The sequence below is a fragment of the Triturus cristatus genome, chromosome 12, assembly GCF_964204655.1.
Source record: "Triturus cristatus chromosome 12, aTriCri1.1, whole genome shotgun sequence".
In the NCBI taxonomy this organism is placed as follows: domain Eukaryota; kingdom Metazoa; phylum Chordata; class Amphibia; order Caudata; family Salamandridae; genus Triturus; species Triturus cristatus.
This window is the reverse complement of record NC_140595.1, coordinates 44,686,834-44,711,707: the sequence shown is the minus strand read 5'-3', so window position 1 is coordinate 44,711,707 and position 24,874 is coordinate 44,686,834. Positions and strand designations below refer to the sequence as shown.

Sequence of the window (24,874 nt, the reverse complement as noted above, 5' to 3'; positions counted from 1 at the left end):
AAGGGGGCCAGACAGAGTCCATCCTATCAACCAGGGGGCATGTAGCATCCAGGGCAGGGGGCAGGCACACTCCATCACAGAAACCAGGGTGCATGCAAAATGCAAGCCAGGGGGCTGGCAGCATCCGAGCCAGGGGGCGGGCAGCATCCAAGCCAGGGGGCTGGCAGCATCCAAGCCAGGGGGCTGGCAGCATCCGAGCCAGGGGGCTGGCAGCATCCGAGCCAGGGGGCAGGCCGCAACCCTAGTGAGCGAGTACCGTGCCAGAGAACGCCCCCTTATAATAATCTTCATCCTGGCCACAGCGTGTTCTTCGATTAATTGTGAGTCACTTCTCCTCCAAACCAGATCTTCCCAGTCAACCCGACCAGGTCCCCCTTCTGCCAAGGACCTACCCTGGCCCTGCCTGCACACCCAGATAATCTCCAAGATGAGCCGCATCACTTACAAGGCCATCTACGCCGAACCCCTGTCTACCAAACAAAAAAACATAACAGTGCCTGGAGCCAGGTGAGCGCCAGACGAGGAGCTCAGCCACTGGTAGATTAGAGACTAAACACTGCAGGAAGCAGCAGGCCTTCTCGGCCTTTGACCCCAGGAAGTTGAACACCATCCCCAAAATCAAAGCCGCACCAAACCTAACACTCCAGGAAGAAAGACCTCTGCAAGAAACACCACCTCACATCGGCTGACTCCCCACCCCTTCCACTAGCTCCCCCCTTCACCCACCCCCATGTAACCCCACTGGGCCTTGTCCCCCGTACAGTGGTCCACGGCCAGCCCGCTATACTCAGTCTTTAGACATACCAAAACATACATGCAAGCAAGAGGCACTGCTCCGGCTGAGTGCATGAAGCATTCACGGGCTTTCCTGGGGTACTTTCAACCTGCCGTGTGCAACCTGGGGACATGCAATGCTTTGATGATGTACAGTCAGTCAGTCAGTCAAAGAACTTTATTCGGTTACTAAAAACCATAAAGGCTTTGATGATGTACATTTCTGGAGGGTCTGCATTCAGATTGTAAAGAGGGCCCATCGTCCCTGGGTCCTCGGCTGTAAAGGACATTGGACATCTTAAGTACAAGGAAGACAGACGTCAGAGGCAGCCAGAGCGCGCACAGAACTGAAATATGAAAAGGGTCACCTACTTTGAGCCAGGCAGCCAATCAGCAGCGAGCAGAGGACCGTCACGAGCGCGAGGAGTGTCGCCATCCCTGGGCCGCAGAGGATCCGCATGTCTGGCACCCGGATCAGGGCGACTCAGAGCGTGCCGGGGCGGGAAGCGTCAGTGTCTGCGGAGAGAGAAACACAAGAGTTAGCAGGCGGCTTCTAGGAGCTTGCACGGTCACCTGATAGAAACACAGCATCCCACGCTACCCAGTGAACCGAGGCGCTGGCGACTGCGGGAGACCCACCCAAGATGGCGGAGCTCCTGGCATCCTGCTGGCCACCCCTGGCACCAGTGACACCGGGCACTGTGGACGGAAGAGGCATCGGAAGGGGGCACAAGTGATGAGGATGCACAGGTGACGTAGGCACGGCGTAGAATGCACAGGTGGAGGGCCACAGGCTATATATAGATCACAGACCGACAGATACGAGCCACAGGCAGAGGGCGGATGGACCACAGGCTGAGGGAGCGAAGACCCAGGAGGAAGAGACAAAGAAGGGAGAGAGACAGACACAGGAGGCACAGGGTAAAGGGACAGGTGGGGTACAGGCGGAGGATGCACAGGTGACGTAGGCACAGTGTAGAACACAGACAGAGGGCGGATAAGCCGAGGGACCACAGGCTGAGGGAGAGAAGAGGCAAAGAAGGGAGAGAGTCACAGGAGGCACAGGGTAAAGGGACAGGTGGAGTACAGGCGGAGGATGCACAGGCAGGGCAGACCACAGAGGAAACACCATAGGGCAAGGAAGCAGGTACATCCAGAGAAGGACCAGTCGGTGGACCCCCCCCTATCACCGCTCCTGCACTGCGAGCTCTGCAGACACAGGATGCCCCCCCCCCCCCCACCACCACCACCACCACACAGGCCAGGCAAATCAACTCATACTCGTTTGTGTGAAAGGGCTGGGCCTGCAGGCCTGGGCCACACCCGGGGCTGGGCTTGGAAGTCTGTACCATGGATCCATGCTCGATAGTGGCCATGATTGATTTTGCCAGGTCCTGCAGTCCTACGTAATCCATCACCCACTGCCCTGGTGTCTTCATTCACCCCAGCCCTAACGTGTCCTTCATGCCAGACACCCATTGCTCTCTCCTCCTCTGCCCTGGTGTCTCCATGGTCCTCACCAGACTCAGCCCTGGTCCCTCCATCCCCTGCAGTTCTGATTGCTGCATTATTTTGTAGCCCTGATTTCATATAACCTACATTTATTTCTCGTTTTTCCCCTGGTACTGTTTCTCCATCACCCTCCGCCCAGATTTTTCTAAACCAATTTAGGTTTACCCATTCTTCCAACCCAGATTTCACCATCACTTTGTTCCAAGATGTCTCCACCTCCCTCAGCCCGGATTTCTGCAGCCCTGCCCTCCCTACTGGCAGCCTGGATTTGGCAGTCACCCATAGATTGGATTTCTGCTCGACATTCAGCCCTAATGTTTCCATCAACCCAGCACTGATGCCATGATCCCCCTCAGACCGGATTCCTCAAGCGTCCTCGACTCCACTTTCTCTGTTCTGCGCCTCCAGAAGATGGGGTTTACTTTCTATGTGACGTGTTCAAAGAAGCAAGGGTCACCCTACTCACGAGGAACCTATATGTAGTAACAAGCATACACTCTTATAGTACATGATTAATTGGATCGGTTCAGAAGCCAGAAGTAATGCTGGTTCACAGCATGCTGAGCTTTCTAACAGAGCTCTCATACTGTATGAACTGTTCACATTCTCAGAAATACAAGGTTTAAAGGAATTCTAAAAAAATTGAAGGGGATATCTAAGGACCTGTGCAAGGGCAGGAGAGGTGAGCTCTGAAGATAACCAACTCTCGTCGGTAGGGTTTAAATGCCCTACAACAGGCACAGAGGTTGCGGAGATCTGCGCTGGCATGGGTGACGGCGACCTCTTTTGCCTCCTTGGAGTCTTCGCGATGACAGGAGCACTCCTGAGCATCTCCCCGTCCCCTCCGTCTCCGCGTCACGGGCACTCGCCCGGATAAGATGTGACAAGCCTGGCAGAGGAAGAGGCGTTGGGGCGCCCAGCACTTAACACGGCGGCGGAGCTGCCTGTCACAATGAGCAGCACCGGTGCTCGCCAGGGTGGAAGTGGCAGTCAGATGCGCCCCGCTGCAGGGTGCCCATGTGAGGCGCGGCACGTAGGCTGTGGCGCAAGCATGGACCAAGCGCCACACAGGGTGGGCCACTTGGTCCAAGAGATGGGAATAGTGGGCTGCATGCTACAAGGCGGAGGTCAGTAGTCAAATGGTTGTGTTTTTGCTCCCAGGGCATTGGTGCAAGGTTATTGGGGTACGGTAAACGGTCTTGGATGGAGAAGGGATGGGGGAATGGTCAAGGGTTCTGGAGAATGATCAAAGGACCACGGTGCCTAGCCAGAGGTCTGTGGATAATGGCAATGTTTGCAGTGTGTGGTACAGGGTTGGTGAGGATCACAGTCATGACACATGGTAAGAGGTGTGAGAATGGACAGAGCACTCGCAGTCAAAGAGACCGGACGCATGGCCAAAGAGTTAAAATGCATAGTCGGTGGATCGGGGTGCATTGTCAAATAGCTCTGTATGGCCAAAGAGACGGGGTGCATGATAAGTTGGTATGGGCCATGACCAAAGCGTCATGGTGCATTGGCAACGGAACGGTCAATAAGCTGGAGTTATGTGGCTAAAAGAAGAGCAACTTGTGTGTGTACAAATATTCTCTTGACAACTAGGGAATGCGGTGGATCAACCCACGGCTGTCCTTCTAAATCCATTCAGGTGACCAAAAGACTTTATTGTAGGACCACAGGGATCCGCGGGTCAGTCAGCGGTATCTGAAAGTCATGCCGAGCGGAGCTAGGGCTTTACCACAGCTTCTGGGACTCATGCAGGAGACACTGCATGATGTGAGGACCTAGCCTTGGGTTCAGAAGGGCATACCGGTTGCACTTAGGTTCGCACAACTCTAACACATGATCATGAGGGTCCTTTCTCAGAATCCATGGACTTTCTAAGATTCAATGCAGACTACATGATTTGAGGTACAGATTAAGTTTGCTTGGCTGGCCAGCAGTCATCTGAGATAGAATAGACCACTGCCCGGAATGCCTTGCAGCAAAAGGTGGCTTCCCTAGCATTTATTTTGCTCTGCAAGTTAAGAGGGCGAGCAGATCTTTCAGTTGGTGGCTCGTGAGATACTTGCTGCAGAAATATAACTATTTTTTAAATTTATTTCATACAAGAAGGTGCAGCAACTGCTATGAAATACAGGCTCAAGTTTGTAACTAATGACTACAAACAGGCAGGCAACTGTGGCTACCTTAACTTCCAGTAGCACAGTAAAAATAAAACATCTTCTCACTGGTCCAGATCAGTGAAATGTAAGAACAGGGAACATTCAAGGGACACTGCCACACAACCAACACGTCTCCATGAGTCTTACAGGTGCACTGCGTTGTTCACCAACAGTAACACACCCAACAAGAATAATCCACACACATTAATCAACCTACCATATAAAAAAAGTTCCCAAAACAGCACCCCAACAGATCACAGTAGATACACCGATGCCACACTACCACGCGTCTCGTACACAGTAAAATGACAGAGCTATGGCAGTGTGGTGTTGTTAACACCACTAGACACAAACACCATCTCCGGTACAACCTAACACAAGATACAGCACCGAGCCAGTGTCTCGGCACCAACCACGGGCCAGCCAATCAGGGTGCATCAGACGTACCAACATCACAAACAATGAAAACGGCACCAAGCGTTTCCTAGAGCAGAGTGTCGCAAGTCAGACAGACCAGGGAGAACAATCCACCTTTGCATGAAACCAACACAACACCAAAGCCATCCACATGGCAACCTACTGCTGCCCATCCGCACCAAATGCAAACACAATCGTTCAACATCAATCGGAAAAACACGATACCAAAGTGTCCACTGCGGCAATCACAAAAGAGAACAACAAGTGCACCAAACACTACAAAACAGCATTTAAAATACACAGCATCTACCCGATGCCTTAAAGACTGAACAGATAACAGAATACAACAATCAAACCAAACGACTGTCACACAACTCTTTGCTCCAACATAACATATTAGAAACAATGCTAAACTAACCAGAAGAATGAACAGCCCACTAGACACATTCACCACTTTACTACCTGATGCCACCAACATCAACTACAATCTCCCTCAATTTGCTGCAAAATGTTCAACCTCCACCCTCAAAGATCAGGAACCGGAGTGGGAAAGCCTCCCGGAACATAGCCGGCCCCCTTCAGATGCCAACACATCACTGGTATGAATACGACAACTACCCATAAAGCAACATGGCAACTGATCGGAAAGCTAATCAGTCCACTGGTAAAACAAGAGTGCCACCCACTTGACAAGTATGCACACACTGGGCACAACGCATAGCCCTGTGACACACCAGACAATTCTCCAACACTCACTACACAACAGACGCAATGACCTGCCGCTAATCTAGAAGACTGACTGAAACTGTCCGTAAATGCAGTCCACGCAGGCCACAGCGCCACCAGACTGCATACAAATCGGATAACCTACCATGACGTTTGTGATATGTGCGCAGAAGAAATACTGTAATTCATGGTACGCCATTCTAAGCTGCTTGGTACAATATGGAGAGAAGCGGCTCTGAGCTACCCAGCAGTGCCAAGCACAGTGATGTCATCAATGAGGTAATTTCAGATGTCACATTGATGTTATTAAAGAGGTCATTGAACCAGTCATGAAGGCTGTAATACGGGCAGTCATATAATGCAGTGTATGGCGGGGGCGCAAGTTATTGGAGTTAACTAGAACTGATGAATTCCAGGTTTTTTTTGTTGTTTAAAATATGAAGTTTTAGCTGACATTTTCAGCTAATTATAACATCACTTTATTTAACCTTTGATTTTTTCCAGGGAATTTCCAAGGTTTGAAAAAAATGTAAAATAAGATATTACAACTATAACATCAATTTAACCTTTGTGTTTTCAGTGAACTTCTAGTTTTTTTTAATGTAAGGTAATATTTTTATGACCATACCCAACTTTAACCTTTACTCCCAGTGAATATCTAGGGGTTTTTCAAATGTAAAGTGAGATTTTAATACTAGTCTATACCCAACTATGCCATGCCTCTGCGCTGCGGTATTTTCTGTATATGCCCCCTCACACACAGCCCCCCCTCACATCCTCTGAAAGATTGCCAGCACACCGTTATTTATAGCCGTGTTGCAGGAGTTTTTACACCATATAATTCCCTTGGCTGAAGGAGTTGAGTGATTGCATCACTCACACGTGTCGCTGAAAGTCACAGGGGTGATAAATGCTTTTCTCAGTGTGTACAGGTGATGTATCCAACAAGCATCCGGGGGAAGGGGGGGGGGATGCGTGATGCTTGATGGAAGGCGTGGCGGAAGGGGCCGTGAGTGACGTGAACATGGTACGGTACTCCGCCTACCGCAGCGGGTGGAAAGAGTGATTCAAAACCCCCAAAACTGACAGTTTCAGGACTGCCCGGGACAGGGTGCACGGATCGGATGCAGACACGACACCGCCATGCGCACACGCCACACAGCTACTTATATTTTACGTAAAGCATGACCGGTTCGAAGATGACGAGCCTGGCACGTGAATATTCAGAGGCAAAATGCTCTAACCCTTTATAATTAAGGCTCCCCGTTTTCAGTTTTTACTGATTTTTGCAGTTAAATACAGACAGAAAACATTAATTTTTTTTGTCTGAATTTTTTTTTAGGTCTCGCCTGACCCAGCGCATGCGCTGGTCTGGCGAGACTTATTGAGAGGGCTCCAAAAGGTGCTACCAGGTCAGCCTGGAGCTACAGTGCATGTGCACGGCCGCTTTGATGTTTGATCGTGATCACGATCCCTTTTACTTTCGCGGCCGCTTTGCATAGCCAATAGGTCTCGCTTTTGGGACCTTATAAGTATTTAGTTATGCAACTGTTGCTTGGCTAAACACTTATAAGGTTCCAAAGGCGAGACCTATTGGCTATGCCAATGCTTGTTTAAAATGTGGATAAAACGGAAATTGGGTTGCTTTTTGGGTAATTCTAAATACTGACTGCCAGGCCAATAGATTTGTGAATTGCTAGATAAGGGGGTTAAAAAAAAGGAATTTTAGTAAAGAGGCTTTAACAGCAGTAGATATACACAAGGTTGATACTGAAATTTGCATATCTTCATATAAGTGCACGGATTTATCTTCTGTGGGTGTTCACAGCTCTGAAACCTGGCAGACATTCAAGCATGATTGCATATTTATTGGTTAAATAAATGTGGAAATATACTAATTTGAGCTTACTTTTTCCACAAAACCCAAAATAAATATGGATAATAACAGATAAAATTAGCAAAAAAAGAAATATGGTTAAATACAGACAGAAATGGCAAAAAAAAAAAAATACCATAAAACCGGGAGCCCTAATTATAATTCTTACCGTTCTATTGTATTTATTATTTTGTGTGAAACGCCTTCACAGGTCGAAGCAATTGAACTCTGACCAGCAGCCTGGACAGGGTCAAAGCCTGCATAAAAGAGCCAGAGACTGGCATTGGGCGATAACGGCAACACATACCTGAAGTTAGAAAAGCTATTCCCTTCTAAAGACCAGGAGGTAAAGCTCAGTAGTGGGGTCTTGGCTCAGACAATATCAGATTTGACTATTTTATTTTTCTTTCTAAAAGCTTTAAAACGAACATTTCAAGGTAGACTTTACTTGCGAGTATCGAAATCACTGGAAAACTGAGGTGGCCAAAGGCGAGAGGGCCAACGGTGTGTATTATATGAAAGTTATATGCAGGTATTGCTAGATTTTTATCCTTCCCTGCTGCACAGCGCGAGGCAGCAATAATAATAGTCTGTTTCGTCTATAGCGCTTTCATCCAAAGCGCTGTACGTATACCAACTGGGTTTATGCAATTTGTATCCATTTGAAACTGGTGCTCATTTGACCGACCTCGGAAGGATGAAGGGCTAAGTCGGGGTTGCTGTAAATCGAACCTCCCAATCACACACTGTCATCAGCAGAACAACATAAATAAATACGTTTGTACACGGAAATCTTTATTTACCTGCAAGAAGACTTTCGAAGCTTGGGGATATTCCGGATTGACAGGCTGTGCGGCACCCTGCCATCCAATCCCATAAAAAGAAATCCTATTTGCATATCTGAGGTTTGGGGTTTTCACCACAGGCAGAGTCAGTGTGACTCACAACGCGCGCTCGACCGCGCACCACAATGCCTTGCACGTTTGAAATGCCAGATGTTTTTTTTCCTGCCATTGGGTGTGGCTGTTAAAATACATATCTATAATTAAACGAGACGTCTACAAACAGACACGCTTTAAAGTCAGTGGTAATGACAGGGGCAGAGACTAAAAAGTCATCAAGGTGGGCTTTGTGTACACTGTGAAATGCACTGTGGATTAAGGGCAAATCATTTTTTGTGTTTCTTTGCGATTGTTTGGGACACTCCTTTTAAAGACTAGTGTTGTAGAGACTGAGGTTGTGCGTTTAACAAAGAAGCATAGAACAGTGTTTTTGTGGATAACTGTGCCAAAAATATTTTTTTGACTTTACCGATGCCAGTAGTTTTAAAAGACTGTCTGGTCACGTGTAGCACAAACACAGACACACAACGTAAGACTAAATGGAGTGTCAGGAGCCGCACACACCAGGCCCTGCCTTGTGGCCTGTCCCTGCTGTCAGTGTCCGTCAGCTGTGTGTCTTGGTATATAAACATGCTTCCTTGCAACGGCTCTAGAGGCGGTTCTTGCACACGCTATCGAGAAATAAAGTATTCCATCCACTCTCAGGCTCCCCTCCCCCTTATCTTGTGCCTCTCCATCAGTCAGCTGCCCCCTGCACGCTTGCATTTATTACTGCTTCCTAAAGTGTGCATGCGCACTCCCTCTGGGGGGGAGGGGAGACCACACACCCAGAAGTGACACACGAGAAGGCTTTTAATACATTAGCAAAAGGTGCACACTTCAAGCCTGAAGCTTGCGTCAGCCGGACCTAATCTCGAGGCACCAACTGGCATTTAAATGAGACTGAGACAAAGCAATTAATTAACTCCCCAGATAAAGGCAATAACAGCGCGATCTTATCCAAAGCATAGCATCTGATTGATGCTCGCTGACATGGAAAAGCGGAAGCCAGCATCATTTCGCAGGGCACGTGACTGCGCATGCGCCAGGAAGTACACAATCTAGACTGGGAGGTTTGAGGGGGAAAAGCGCATTGGTCGTAAAATCCAGCTGGCCAGAATAATTCGCTCTGCGTTTCTTACCAAACAATTCCCGAAGGCTCTGTTAGACTCACTGTTTCATAAATGGATTTTCAGATACATGTGTTAATAACCATGACACAGATTGAACATATCCTTATATCGAACACGTATAGAGAAGGGCTGCGTGGTACTGGCAGAACCGAAGGAGTGCTCAAAAGAAAGTTTCCCTTTTTATCCTGTACACGCTGGCGAGGATTGCGAATTGTTAATAGTTTCCCAAAGACAATATACACATTGTGTCTTCATTCAGGGTGGCAAGTTACGAACTTCGCCTTTGGGAAGCTATTTTTTTTTTTTAAGTTCACCAGCGTTGTGTACTTCATCCATCTGGAAAAGTTTAAATAAAAAAAAAAAAACAGGTTGAACCATATACTAAAGTAGGTTTTTGCAGGAGATTAACTTCTCAAACTGCGTTAGCAGAACCATTTTCCTACACTATTAAAAAATATTTTTGTATGGCAAAACTAAGGACACGATACAAAGGATGTAGTACAAAACCGTAAGACAAAAGTAAAGTTCTTCCCACGATCCCATGGGGGGTAAGGTTGCACACAATGTCTGACAACCTGCCTTCTTTGGTGGGAATGGAAGAGGGGGAGTCAGGAAGTTGAGCCCTATTCAGGGCAAAGCAGCACATTTTTCTGGTGGGGGGATATTTAAATGGGGGGGTGGGGCACAAGAATACTTATCATTGGCAAGAGTCAGGATGGACGCTCAACACCTAGCAATCAATGAATCAGGGGGCTTGTAAAGCGCTGCTACTCACCCGTGAGGGTCTCAAGGCACTGGGGGTGTGTGGGGGGGGGGCTTGTCGGACTGGGTGGAGGATCATTCAAAGAGCCAGGTCTTGAGGTCCATCCTGAATTGGCCTATAGGTATCACACTGACAATTCATGTTCAGCCAGGGCAGTTCTGCATCCCAAACCCTCCTCGTCAACGCACAGCATTCTCCCACCAGAGCACCCGCATTGGAGGTACAGATGGTCTGCAAGCATTAAAGAGCCTTCCTTGATAGGCTGGGGAATCTTAAATAGCGAGCGGGGAGAATCCCTCTCACCCAGCAGAGGCTGCAGGAAGTTAATTATTGTAAACTTGACAGACAATCTAACTGGTGACAACAAGAAGCTGCGCAGAGGGAGTCCTATGGCAAGGTGGTTATAGAATCAGTCTATCCGTCTATGTGCAGTTAAGTATGTAGACAGCACACACGAGGGCCTCTAGGTGCTGGAAGTAACCCAAGAGAAAGAGAATAGAAAGGAAGAAAGGACATTAAAGAACATGTTGGGAGAGAATATGGTTAACCTGACAAGTTGTAGTCCTTGGACCTGGCTTCTAATCCCTTCTATGACTCTTGATCAAAAACCGGGTCAGTTTGGTCATGTCACTCATTCACTTTTTAAGGTGCACGGTGATCATTTTATATGTCATGTCATGCACATGTGTTAAGTCCCACTTAACAACACCGCTGATGTGCAGTACTCCCCATCTCTTTAGCTGGGTTGCGGCATGCAGAAAACCTTGATGGAGTGGAAGAGGTGCTCACAAAAACTGCTGCCAGGCACAATCTTTACAAAGGCGGGACTTCCTGTGTGAAATATGAAAGCAGGCGTGTTCTGAAAAGGGACTGGCCTATCGAGTGTTCAGTCAACAAGCAGAACTGCCCCACCAGAGCGATGCCAAGACTGCCACCAGACGCAGCATAGGGCCTATTGAGCACCTGAGTTACTGGGGGTGACTGGAATAAAAGGCTTTTTCTTGTTCCCAGGACATCTGTTTTCTAGTAAACTGCTAAGGATGTAATTCCAATAGCTACTTACAACTGGTTATTGGTTTCTATATGAGGTCTACCGGTTTCGGTTTTAAGGAAAGCCTTACAGATTATTTGCTTTCTGACATCTCTTCCCCCGAGGGCCCCTAAGGCATAAGTATCTCATTGGAAACTGTTGATCACCACCACCAAGCATGGATGTAGTCATTCTAGCTCCCATCACCAACTAACTTTGAACGCACACTTTCTGCTCAACACGCTAACCGATAAGAGCACCCTACATGTCTCTGTGGACTCCTAAGAACTTCAAACTTGTTACTCAACCTCTGTCTCCTCCAACCATGCATGCATGGTCCATTCTGCAGCCCAAGAGACAGGGCACTTAAAAACACTGCCACGAGACAGCGCCAGAGGTCGAAGCTTCCTACACAAATAGCCAGAATATGTTACAACTGCATATATTATAAGCGCTGTGCAACTAGTCACCTGGTATTTGCACCACGGAGGGCATTAAAGCAGATTGTCTGGCTACGGTCTTTGTGAACTTCCCCACCTTGGGCTTATTCTCCAGAAATAGCCTTATCTGATGTGAAACTGTATGTTCTTCCCACCGGCCAGGCTTGGAGGGCAGGACCCCGTTAGATGCCACACCAGGTGGAGGGAAGTCCTGGGGACGAGAAGAAGTTCACAGGGCGGTAAGAGTTTTGGCCTAGGATGGTGTATGTTATGCTTAACAAAGAGTGGACTTCTTTGTTCAGCCTGTTGCACATACACATCGCTTGGCACTTCCTCTGGTTCTGAAGGAGCAGGTGTGCTGGTCCAGGGCTGATGCCCATCTTTAGCTGGTGGCTGTTTCTGCTCTACTGGCAATCACACACAGAGGAGGAAGCCCTTCAGCCCAAAGTCCAGAGGGCCACACCTTTCACCCCAGCTTAGTCCCACCCTGGGGGAATCAAGCAAGTAGCTCCAAAACCTAGAAGATATTTTTTAGGTTAATAGAGGTCATCAGCGTGGATGCACTGCCCAGTCACCCACCAGGACCACGCCCCAGCTTCTGCAACACCATCCCGGACCTCATCTCCCCCATCGCCATTGACTCCGAGCATTACACCGTCTTTGGGGATCTTAACTTCCCCCTCGATGACCCCAGCGACACCAACACAAGCGACCTGCAGGAAAGCATGAGCAACATCGGCCTCAAACAACTTGTCACAGACCCTACCCACGTTGCAGGAAACGCGCTGAACCCCATTTTTACGTCCAGCGACAGAGTCAAATACAACCACTTCTCACAGCTCACCTAGACCAACTACTACAGCATCCACTTCACCATCTCAGGACCTACCAACACTGGCACCATGCCCCCCAGTTCCGCATGCAGAAACTGAAAGGAGATATCAGAAGACCAGTGGAACAATGCACTCAACACCCACCTCCCAGGCACAACATCCAACCCAGAACAGGCTGTGAAGAACTTCTCCCAGTGGATCCCAGAATGCATCAACACAATCACCCCAGCCAAGCCAGCCATACCCAAAGGACCTACTATAACAGCCAGCTGGTTCACTGCAGAACCAAAATCCGTCAAACGCAACTGCCGGTAACTAGAAAGGAAGTGGTGCATCAGCAAAGAGACAGGAGACCAAACCACCTTCAAAACAGCACTCAACCAGTACCACCGCCTCCTGAAAGAAGGATGTCCTAGCAGACCGCATAGAAGCCAGCACAAACTGCAGCAAGGAGCTGTTCGCCGTAGTGAAGGAGTTCTCCAACCCCAGACCCGCCAAGAATGACATCTCCCCCTCCCAAGAACTGTGCGACACCCTGGTGGACTTTGTCCACAACAAGATCTCAGTCATCTACGAAAACTTCAATCCCCCTTCAACCTCAGGAGCAAGACCATTGGTGAGGCGCTCAAGAAAATCCTGAACACCTCCATCACCTCTGCCTCTTTCCCGAGGACTGGAAACACGCTAAAGTGGGGCTCCTCTTAAAAAACAAAACATCCGCCGACCCAGCAGAACCGGAGAACTAGTGTGCCATCTCTCTCATGCCCTTTACAACAAAGGTTCTCGAGAAGGCAATCAACCAGAAACTCACCGAACACCTGGAACACAACAATCTCCTGGACCCCTCTCAATATGTATTCCGAGCCAAGCACAACACAGAGACCGCCCCAATCGCAGCCACAGATGACATCAGGGCCCTCCAGGACCAATGGCGAAACAGCAACCCACATCCTCCTAGACCTGTCACCCGCCTTCAACAGCCCCCCATCACATGTTGATCAACAGACTCCACCACATCAGAATCCAGGGAGACGCCCTCAAATGGATCACCCCATACCTGATCGGTGGAATCCAGAGGATCGGTCTACCACCGTTCACCTCCGAGCACCCCCAATGATTATCCCTCAGCCCAACCCTCTTCAAATCGAACATGACCCCCCCCCCCCCCCGGCCAACACCGTCAGATCACACAAACTCAACATCTTCTCCTACCCCGACAACGCGCAGTTCATCCACTAGCTGTCAGAAGATCCCTCCACCATCAGAGCCATCTTCCACAGATGTATGATCAATGTCACTGACTGGATGGAGGAGAACGGTCTCAAGCTGAACATGGACAAGACGGATGTCCTCATCCTTCTGACCAACACCTCGCCGTGGAACGACGCTTGGTGGCTTGCTGAACTCAGTATCATCTTGGACAGCAAGCTATCTGTGATGAAACAGGTTAACGCAGTCTCATTTGCCCGCTTCCACACTCTACCCATGCTCCGCAAGATCTTTTGGTGGCTCCCAGTCATCACCAGAAGGACCGTCATGCAGGCCGGTGTCACCAGCAGGCTGGACTACAGGAACATACTCTACATAGGAATCACCACACACCTCCTGAAGAGACTACAGACAATAGAAAACACAGCAACAAGACACCCTCGACCTCCCCAGACGGACCCACATCACCCCCCACCTCAAGAAGCTACACTGGCTCCGATCTAGAAGAGGTGCAAGTTCAAGATGTTGACTCACGCATACAAAGCCCTGCACAACAAAGGACCAGCACACATCAACAAACGAATGACCTTCCACCAACCAACCAGACACCTACGATCCTCCACTCTATTCCTCGCAGGACGCTCCTTCTCACAAGTGGCACCCAAAGCCTTGAACGATCTTCTCTTGCACCTTAGGACTGCCTCACCGATCCAGCAATTTAGGAAAGGACTAGAGACCTGGCTCTTCGAATGAACACGATCACTACAAAGCAGCTGTCAATTCCAGCACCTTGAGACCCTCATGGGTGATATGCAGCGCTTTATAAATCCTTGAGTGATTGAGTGCCTATTCAGTGCAGGTCACTGGACGAGTGTCCGCTCCCATAAAGCAAAGTCCATCACTTGTAATTCTGAGCTGCCGGGCAAGCCTTGGAAGGAGCATTTGTACCTGCACAGCTAAATGGAGACCGTGGTGCGTGTGCAGGAAGAGTGTGTTGTGTATTTCTGCGCCAACGCCGCCAAGCCAGATGCTTCAACAACATCCTATGTGGTCATTCAAGATGCCGGCAGTAGCTTCAGTGAGAAGGGTCCGGTCCATGTGGCGGATCGATCTAATGGTGGGCACAATACTGCAAGTAGGCACGGCTTTCAGATGTGAAGCCAGTCTTACCACACAGCCAGGTCACTGTGCGTCCTTCAACTGTGTGGATGGGGGAGACCAATAGAACAAGGATGCCTCCTATTGTGGCCCACCATCAGCCAGCAGCATCTCCTCAACCGGTGGAGGGAACAGCCTTGGCTTTGAAGGGGCCACATTTCAACTAGCCAAAGCCGGGAGCCTGTTCATAAGCACATGGAGCCCCCGGAGTGGTCCTGGCACCTCATGGGGTGGGGGGTCCAGATGGACAGCGAAACATCACTGGCAGAAGAACTGACAGGCAGCTGCCGACTCTGCCCTTACACGCCTGCTCCATGCTTTCAGTTCATAGTAACTCTCCAATCCGTGCATCATATATGTGCAACGCAGTGACTTCCTACCCTGAACCCCCTATCCGTGCAGCCTTTCTTCACATAACCCTCTCCCCCCAGGCCGCGGACAATCTCTGCATCTCACCCCTCCACGGGCCATCCGTGCAACCTCTACACCTCCCCCCAGCCCTCCCTGCTTCTCACCCACCCTGCCACCGGCCATCCGTGCAACCTCTACACCTCCGCCCCCTCTCTCCTTCTCACCCACCCTGCCACCGGCCATCCGTGCAACCTCTACACCTCACCCCCCCAGCCCCTGACCCTCCCTGCTTCTCATCCCACCCTGCCACCAGCCATCCGTGCAACCTCTACACCTCCGCCCCCTCTCCCCCAGCCCCGGACCCTCCCTGCTTCTCATCCCACCCTGCCACCGGCCATCCGTGCAACCTCTACACCTCCCCCCCCACCCTCACCCCCCAGCCCCTGACGCTCCCTGCTTCTCACCCCACCCTGCCACCGGCCATCATTCCCAGGTAGCACACACGTGCCCCCCCCAGCCCCTCCAGTCTTTCGCATCCCCAGCCTGGAGCAGTCTGCCCCCTGCTCAGGGAGAGTCTTGTCGGAGAAGTGTTGTTTGTTACACGAGCCGTGTGGAAGGTCACTAGTGCTTCCGGAAGTGACCACTGCGAGAGGCCCCGCTGACCAGTGACCGATGGGACTCGGCGATGACCGAATCGCTCGACTCTCACGGTCCTGGGGCCAGTGGTCACTGGAAGACTTAACCTCCATAAATCACAAACAGACAACCCTCTGACAAGCTCCCAGCCCGGCCCCCCCAGCCTCAAGGGCCGTCCCCGTCTCTGTGGCCCTGCTGTAACACGGCTCTCTGCGAGCTGCCCTGGTTTCAAAGCGCTACAAAGCCCGCCGTGCCTAGCACCGGCACACAAACCCCACGTGACGCCGCTCGGTGGCACTGCGGGTACCAGGCTCTCGCGCGAGTATTATTAGCTCCGTCGCCATGACAAAGCCTCCGAGTAAAGCCAGTGCCGTGGTGACAGAGACGGACTCTGTCTATTCTGAGAGAGCGCTGTGCGGAGGCAGCGCAGGGAGGTGTCTGCTGGAGAGGAGGAGGCCGCAGAGGAGGGCCCCGGCACTGCAACACCACCCTGGAGGGGGCTCTGGGCAGCCGCACCGGGCAGTGCAGGCAGCGATCGGGCATTGACCACTCTTAACCGGAGCACCGGGCTAGAGGAACAAAAACAGCGCCTGAAGACAAGAGAGGAAGACCAGTCACTCAACAGCAGAGGCTGGGCCTGCAGTGACCCACCTCAGTGTGAAGACCAGGCTGAGCGATCACCCTAAAGGCGAGAGCCCTCGAGCGAGGCTGGGCCTACAGTGACCAACCTCAGTGTGAAGACCAGGCTGGCGATCACCCTAAAGGCGAGAGCCCTCTAGCAGCACCCCAGCTGCTGAGGCTGGGCCTTCAGTGACCCACCTCAGAGTGAAGACCAGGCTGGGCGATCACCCTAAAAGCGAGAGCCCTCGCGCATCACCCCAGCTGCTGAGGATGGGGCTTCAGTGACCCACCTCAGTGTGAAGACCAGGCTGGCGATCACCCTAAAGGCGAGAGCCCTCTAGCATCACCCCAGCTGCTGCGGCTGGGCCTTCAGTGACCCACCTCAGTGTGAAGACCAGGCTGGGCGATCACCCTAAAGGCGAGAGCCCTCGAGCATCACCCCAGCTGCTGAGGCTGGGCCTTCAGTGACCCACCTCAGTGTGAAGACCAGGCGGGGCGATCACCCTAAAGGCGAGAGCCCTTGAGCGAGGCTGGGCCTTCAGTGACCCACCTCAGAGTGAAGACCAGGCTGGGCGATCACCCTAAAGGCGAGAGCCCTCGAGCATCACCCCAGCTGCTGAGGATGGGCCTTCAGTGACCCACCTCAGTGTGAAGACCAGGCGGGGCGATCACCCTAAAGGCGAGAGCCCTTGAGCGAGGCTGGGCCTTCAGTGACCCACCTCAGAGTGAAGACCTGGCTGGGCGATCACCCTAAAGGTGAGAGCCGTCGAGCATCACCCTAGCTGCTGAGGATGGGGCTTCAGTGACCCACCTCAGAGTGAAGACCAGGCTGGGCGATCACCCTAAAGGCGAGAGCCCTCTAGCATCACCCCAGCTGCTGAGGCTGGGCCTTCAGTGACCCACCTCAGTGTGAAGACCAGGCTGGGCGATCACCCTAAAGGCGAGAGCCCTCGAACGAGGCTGGGCCTTCAGTCATCCACCTCAGAGTGAAGACCTCGCTGGGCGATCACCCTAAAGGCGAGAGCCCTCGAGCATCACCCCAGCTGCTGAGGATGGGGCTTCAGTGACCCACATCAGTGTGAAGACCAGGCTGGCGATCACCCTAAAGGCGAGAGCCCTCTAGCATCACCCCAGCTGCTGAGGCTGGGCCTTCAGTGACCCACCTCAGTGTGAAGACCAGGCTGGGCGATCACCCTAAAGGCGAGAGCCCTCGAGCGAGGCTGAGCCTTCAATTACCCACCTCAGAGTGAAGACCTGGCTGGGCGATCACCCTAAAGGCGAGAGCCCTCAAGCATCACCCCAGCTGCTGAGGATGGGGCTTCAGTGACCCACCTCAGTGTGAAGACCAGGCTGGCGATCACCCTAAAGGCGAGAGCCCTCGAGCATCACCCCAGCTGCTGAGGCTGGGCCTTCAGTGACCCACCTCAGTGTGAAGACCAGGCGGGGCGACCACCCTAAAGGAGAGAGCCCTCGAGCGAGGCTGGGCCTTCAATGACCCACCTCAGAGTGAAGACCTGGCTGGGCGATCACCCTAAAGGTGAGAGCCCTCAAGCATCACCCCAGCTGCTGAGGATGGGGCTTCAGTGACCCACCTCAGTGTGAAGACCAGGCTGGGCAATCACCCTAAAGGCGAGAGCCCTCGAGCATCACCCCAGCTGCTGAGGCTGGGCCTTCAGTGACCCACCTCAGTGTGAAGACCAGGCTGGCGATCACCCTAAAGGCGAGAGCCCTCGAGCATCACCCCAGCTGCTGAGGATGGGGTTTCAGTGGCCCACCTCAGTGTGAAGACCAGGCTGGCGATCACCCTAAAGGCGAGAGCCCTCGAGCATCACCCCAGCTGCTGAGGATGGGGCTTCAGTGACCCACCTCAGTGTGAAGACCAGGCTGGCGATCACCCTAAAGGCGAGAGCCCTCGAGCATCACCCCAGCTGCTGAGGCTGGGCCTTCAGTGACCCACCTCAGTGTGAAGACCAGGCTGGGCGACCACCCTAAAGGAGAGAGCCCTCGAGCGAGGCTGGGCCTTCAATGACCCACCTCAGAGTGAAGACCTGGCTGGGCGATCACCCTAAAAGGCGAGAGCCCTCAAGCATCACCCCAGCTGCTGAGGATGGGGCTTCAGTGACCCACCTCAGTGTGAAGACCAGGCTGGGCAATCACCCTAAAGGCGAGAGCCCTCGAGCATCACCCCAGCTGCTGAGGCTGGGCCTTCAGTGACCCACCTCAGTGTGAAGACCAGGCTGGGGATCACCCTAAAGGCGAGAGCCCTCGAGCATCACCCCAGCTGCTGAGGATGGGGCTTCAGTGGCCCACCTCAGTGTGAAGACCAGGCTGGCGATCACCCTAAAGGCGAGAGCCCTCGAGCATCACCCCAGCTGCTGAGGATGGGGCTTCAGTGACCTACCTCAGTGTGAAGACCAGGCTGGCGATCACCCTAAAGGCGAGAGCCCTCTAGCATCACCCCAGCTGCTGAGGCTGGGCCTTCAGTGACCCACCTCAGAGTGAAGACCAGGCTGGGCGATCACCCTAAAAGCGAGAGCCCTCGAGCATCACCCCAGCTGCTGAGGATGGGGCTTCAGTGACCCACCTCAGTGTGAAGACCAGGCTGGCGATCACCCTAAAGGTGAGAGCCCTCTAGCATCACCCCAGCTGCTGCGGCTGGGCCTTCAGTGACCCACCTCAGTGTGAAGACCAGGCTGGGCGATCACCCTAAAGGCGAGAGCCCTCGAGCATCACCCCAGCTGCTGAGGCTGGGCCTTCAGTGACCCACCTCAGTGTGAAGACCAGGCGGGGCGATCACCCTAAAGGCGAGAGCCCTTGAGCGAGGCTGGGCCTTCAGTGACCCACCTCAGAGTGAAGACCAGGCTGGGCGATCACCCTAAAGGCGAGAGCCCTCGAGCATCACCCCAGCTGCTGAGGATGGGCCTTCAGTGACCCACCTCAGTGTGAAGACCAGGCGGGGCGATCACCCTAAAGGCGAGAGCCCTTGAGCGAGGCTGGGCCTTCAGTGACCCACCTCAGAGTGAAGACCAGGCTGGGCGATCACCCTAAAGGCGAGAGCCCTCGAGCATCACCCCAGCTGCTGAGGATGGGCCTTCAGTGACCCACCTCCGAGTGAAGACCAGGCTGGGCGATCACCCTAAAGACGAGAGCCCTTGAACGAGGCTGGGCCTTCAGTGATCCACCTCAGAGTGAAGACCTCGCTGGGCGATCACCCTAAAGACGAGAGCCCTCGAGCATCACCCCAGCTGCTGAGGATGGGGCTTCAGAGACCCACCTCAGTGGGAAGACCAGGTTGGGCAATCACCCTGAAGGAGAGAGCTCTCGAGCATCACCCTAGCTGCTGAGGATGGGGATTCAGTGACCCACCTCAGAGTGAAGACCAGGCTGGCGATCACCCTAAAGGCGAGAGCCCTCTAGCATCACCCCAGCTGCTGAGGCTGGGCCTTCAGTGACCCACCTCAGTGTGAAGACCAGGCTGGCGATCACCCTAAAGGCGAGAGCCCTCTAGCATCACCCCAGCTGCTGCGGCTGGGCCTTCAGTGACCCACCTCAGTGTGAAGACCAGGCTGGGCGATCACCCTAAAGGCGAGAGCCCCCGAGCATCACCCCAGCTGCTGAGGCTGGGCCTTCAGTGACCCACCTCAGTGTGAAGACCAGGCGGGGCGATCACCCTAAAGGCGAGAGCCCTTGAGCGAGGCTGGGCCTTCAGTGACCCACCTCAGAGTGAAGACCAGGCTGGGCGATCACCGTAAAGGCGAGAGCCCTCGAGCATCACCCCAGCTGCTGAGGATGGGCCTTCAGTGACCCACCTCAGTATGAAGACCAGGCGGGGCGATCACCCTAAAGGCGAGAGCCCTTGAGCGAGGCTGGGCCTTCAGTGACCCACCTCAGAGTGAAGACCTGGCTGGGCGATCACCCTAAAGGTGAGAGCCGTCGAGCATCACCCTAGCTGCTGAGGATGGGGCTTCAGTGACCCACCTCAGAGTGAAGACCAGGCTGGGCGATCACCCTAAAGGCGAGAGCCCTCTAGCATCACCCCAGCTGCTGAGGCTGGGCCTTCAGTGACCCACCTCAGTGTGAAGACCTGGCTGGGCGATCACCCTAAAGGCGAGAGCCCTCAAGCATCACCCCAGCTGCTGAGGATGGGGCTTCAGTGACCCACCTCAGTGTGAAGACCAGGCTGGCGATCACCCTAAAGGCGAGAGCCCTCGAGCATCACCCCAGCTGCTGAGGCTGGGCCTTCAGTGACCCACCTCAGTGTGAAGACCAGGCGGGGCGACCACCCTAAAGGAGAGAGCCCTCGAGCGAGGCTGGGCCTTCAATGACCCACCTCAGAGTGAAGACCTGGCTGGGCGATCACCCTAAAGGCGAGAGCCCTCAAGCATCACCCCAGCTGCTGAGGATGGGGCTTCAGTGACCCACCTCAGTGTGAAGACCAGGCTGGGCAATCACCCTAAAGGCGAGAGCCCTCGAGCATCACCCCAGCTGCTGAGGCTGGGCCTTCAGTGACCCACCTCAGTGTGAAGACCAGGCTGGCGATCACCCTAAAGGCGAGAGCCCTCGAGCATCACCCCAGCTGCTGAGGATGGGGCTTCAGTGGCCCACCTCAGTGTGAAGACCAGGCTGGCGATCACCCTAAAGGCGAGAGCCCTCGAGCATCACCCCAGCTGCTGAGGATGGGGCTTCAGTGACCCACCTCAGTGTGAAGACCAGGCTGGCGATCACCCTAAAGGCGAGAGCCCTCGAGTATCACCCCAGCTGCTGAGGCTGGGCCTTCAGTGACCCACCTCAGTGTGAAGACCAGGCTGGGCGACCACCCTAAAGGAGAGAGCCCTCGAGCGAGGCTGGGCCTTCAATGACCCACCTCAGAGTGAAGACCTGGCTGGGCGATCACCCTAAAAGGCGAGAGCCCTCAAGCATCACCCCAGCTGCTGAGGATGGGGCTTCAGTGACCCACCTCAGTGTGAAGACCAGGCTGGGCAATCACCCTAAAGGCGAGAGCCCTCGAGCATCACCCCAGCTGCTGAGGCTGGGCCTTCAGTGACCCACCTCAGTGTGAAGACCAGGCTGGGGATCACCCTAAAGGCGAGAGCCCTCGAGCATCACCCCAGCTGCTGAGGATGGGGCTTCAGTGGCCCACCTCAGTGTGAAGACCAGGCTGGCGATCACCCTAAAGGCGAGAGCCCTCTAGCATCACCCCAGCTGCTGAGGCTGGGCCTTCAGTGACCCACCTCAGAGTGAAGACCAGGCTGGGCGATCACCCTAAAAGCGAGAGCCCTCGAGCATCACCCCAGCTGCTGAGGATGGGGCTTCAGTGACCCACCTCAGTGTGAAGACCAGGCTGGCGATCACCCTAAAGGCGAGAGCCCTCTAGCATCACCCCAGCTGCTGAGGCTGGGCCTTCAGTGACCCACCTCAGAGTGAAGACCAGGCTGGGCGATCACCCTAAAAGCGAGAGCCCTCGCGCATCACCCCAGCTGCTGAGGATGGGGCTTCAGTGACCCACCTCAGTGTGAAGACCAGGCTGGCGATCACCCTAAAGGCGAGAGCCCTCTAGCATCACCCCAGCTGCTGCGGCTGGGCCTTCAGTGACCCACCTCAGTGTGAAGACCAGGCTGGGCGATCACCCTAAAGGCGAGAGCCCTCGAGCATCACCCCAGCTGCTGAGGCTGGGCCTTCAGTGACCCACCTCAGTGTGAAGACCAGGCGGGGCGATCACCCTAAAGGCGAGAGCCCTTGAGCGAGGCTGGGCCTTCAGTGACCCACCTCAGAGTGAAGACCAGGCTGGGCGATCACCCTAAAGGCGAGAGCCCTCGAGCATCACCCCAGCTGCTGAGGATGGGCCTTCAGTGACCCACCTCAGTGTGAAGACCAGGCGGGGCGATCACCCTAAAGGCGAGAGCCCTTGAGCGAGGCTGGGCCTTCAGTGACCCACCTCAGAGTGAAGACCTGGCTGGGCGATCACCCTAAAGGTGAGAGCCGTCGAGCATCACCCTAGCTGCTGAGGATGGGGCTTCAGTGACCCACCTCAGAGTGAAGACCAGGCTGGGCGATCACCCTAAAGGCAAAAGCCCTCTAGCATCACCCCAGCTGCTGAGGCTGGGCCTTCAGTGACCCACCTCAGTGTGAAGACCAGGCTGGGCGATCACCCTAAAGGCGAGAGCCCTCGAACGAGGCTGGGCCTTCAGTCATCCACCTCAGAGTGAAGACCTCGCTGGGCGATCACCCTAAAGGCGAGAGCCCTCGAGCATCACCCCAGCTGCTGAGGATGGGGCTTCAGTGACCCACATCAGTGTGAAGACCAGGCTGGCGATCACCCTAAAGGCGAGAGCCCTCTAGCATCACCCCAGCTGCTGAGGCTGGGCCTTCAGTGACCCACCTCAGTTTGAAGACCAGGCTGGGCGATCACCCTAAAGGCGAGAGCCCTCGAGCGAGGCTGAGCCTTCAATTACCCACCTCAGAGTGAAGACCTGGCTGGGCGATCACCCTAAAGGCGAGAGCCCTCAAGCATCACCCCAGCTGCTGAGGATGGGGCTTTAGTGACCCACCTCAGTGTGAAGACCAGGCTGGTGATCACCCTAAAGGCGAGAGCCCTCGAGCATCACCCCAGCTGCTGAGGCTGGGCCTTCAGTGACCCACCTCAGTGTGAAGACCAGGCGGGGCGACCACCCTAAAGGAGAGAGCCCTCGAGCGAGGCTGGGCCTTCAATGACCCACCTCAGAGTGAAGACCTGGCTGGGCGATCACCCTAAAGGCGAGAGCCCTCAAGCATCACCCCAGCTGCTGAGGATGGGGCTTCAGTGACCCACCTCAGTGTGAAGACCAGGCTGGGCAATCACCCTAAAGGCGAGAGCCCTCGAGCATCACCCCAGCTGCTGAGGCTGGGCCTTCAGTGACCCACCTCAGTGTGAAGACCAGGCTGGCGATCACCCTAAAGGCGAGAGCCCTCGAGCATCACCCCAGCTGCTGAGGATGGGGCTTCAGTGGCCCACCTCAGTGTGAAGACCAGGCTGGCGATCACCCTAAAGGCGAGAGCCCTCGAGCATCACCCCAGCTGCTGAGGATGGGGCTTCAGTGACCCACCTCAGTGTGAAGACCAGGCTGGCGATCACCCTAAAGGCGAGAGCCCTCGAGCATCACCCCAGCTGCTGAGGCTGGGCCTTCAGTGACCCACCTCAGTGTGAAGACCAGGCTGGGCGACCACCCTAAAGGAGAGAGCCCTCGAGCGAGGCTGGGCCTTCAATGACCCACCTCAGAGTGAAGACCTGGCTGGGCGATCACCCTAAAAGGCGAGAGCCCTCAAGCATCACCCCAGCTGCTGAGGATGGGGCTTCAGTGACCCACCTCAGTGTGAAGACCAGGCTGGGCAATCACCCTAAAGGCGAGAGCCCTCGAGCATCACCCCAGCTGCTGAGGCTGGGCCTTCAGTGACCCACCTCAGTGTGAAGACCAGGCTGGGGATCACCCTAAAGGCGAGAGCCCTCGAGCATCACCCCAGCTGCTGAGGATGGGGCTTCAGTGGCCCACCTCAGTGTGAAGACCAGGCTGGCGATCACCCTAAAGGCGAGAGCCCTCGAGCATCACCCCAGCTGCTGAGGATGGGGCTTCAGTGACCTACCTCAGTGTGAAGACCAGGCTGGCGATCACCCTAAAGGCGAGAGCCCTCTAGCATCACCCCAGCTGCTGAGGCTGGGCCTTCAGTGACCCACCTCAGAGTGAAGACCAGGCTGGGCGATCACCCTAAAAGCGAGAGCCCTCGAGCATCACCCCAGCTGCTGAGGATGGGGCTTCAGTGACCCACCTCAGTGTGAAGACCAGGCTGGCGATCACCCTAAAGGTGAGAGCCCTCTAGCATCACCCCAGCTGCTGCGGCTGGGCCTTCAGTGACCCACCTCAGTGTGAAGACCAGGCTGGGCGATCACCCTAAAGGCGAGAGCCCTCGAGCATCACCCCAGCTGCTGAGGCTGGGCCTTCAGTGACCCACCTCAGTGTGAAGACCAGGCGGGGCGATCACCCTAAAGGCGAGAGCCCTTGAGCGAGGCTGGGCCTTCAGTGACCCACCTCAGAGTGAAGACCAGGCTGGGCGATCACCCTAAAGGCGAGAGCCCTCGAGCATCACCCCAGCTGCTGAGGATGGGCCTTCAGTGACCCACCTCAGTGTGAAGACCAGGCGGGGCGATCACCCTAAAAGCGAGAGCCCTTGAGCGAGGCTGGGCCTTCAGTGACCCACCTCAGAGTGAAGACCAGGCTGGGCGATCACCCTAAAGGCGAGAGCCCTCGAGCATCACCCCAGCTGCTGAGGATGGGCCTTCAGTGACCCACCTCAGTGTGAAGACCAGACTGGGCGATC

The 24,874-nt window shown here is 54.1% G+C and overlaps 1 protein-coding gene across 7 annotated transcripts in view; it reads right to left on the bottom strand.

Annotated features, from left to right (window-relative positions):
- Positions 1 to 24,874, bottom strand: part of PTPRS (protein tyrosine phosphatase receptor type S) — a 455,981-nt gene that overhangs the window by 211,506 nt on the left and 219,601 nt on the right. For all 7 annotated transcript variants that reach the window (XM_085637322.1, XM_085637321.1, XM_085637326.1 and 4 more), the window contains exon 2: positions 1,147 to 1,290. In XM_085637322.1, coding sequence (XP_085493448.1) covers positions 1,147 to 1,234 — 88 coding nt within the window. In that variant the 5' untranslated portion in view covers positions 1,235 to 1,290. The remainder of the gene's footprint in view (positions 1 to 1,146; positions 1,291 to 24,874) is intronic.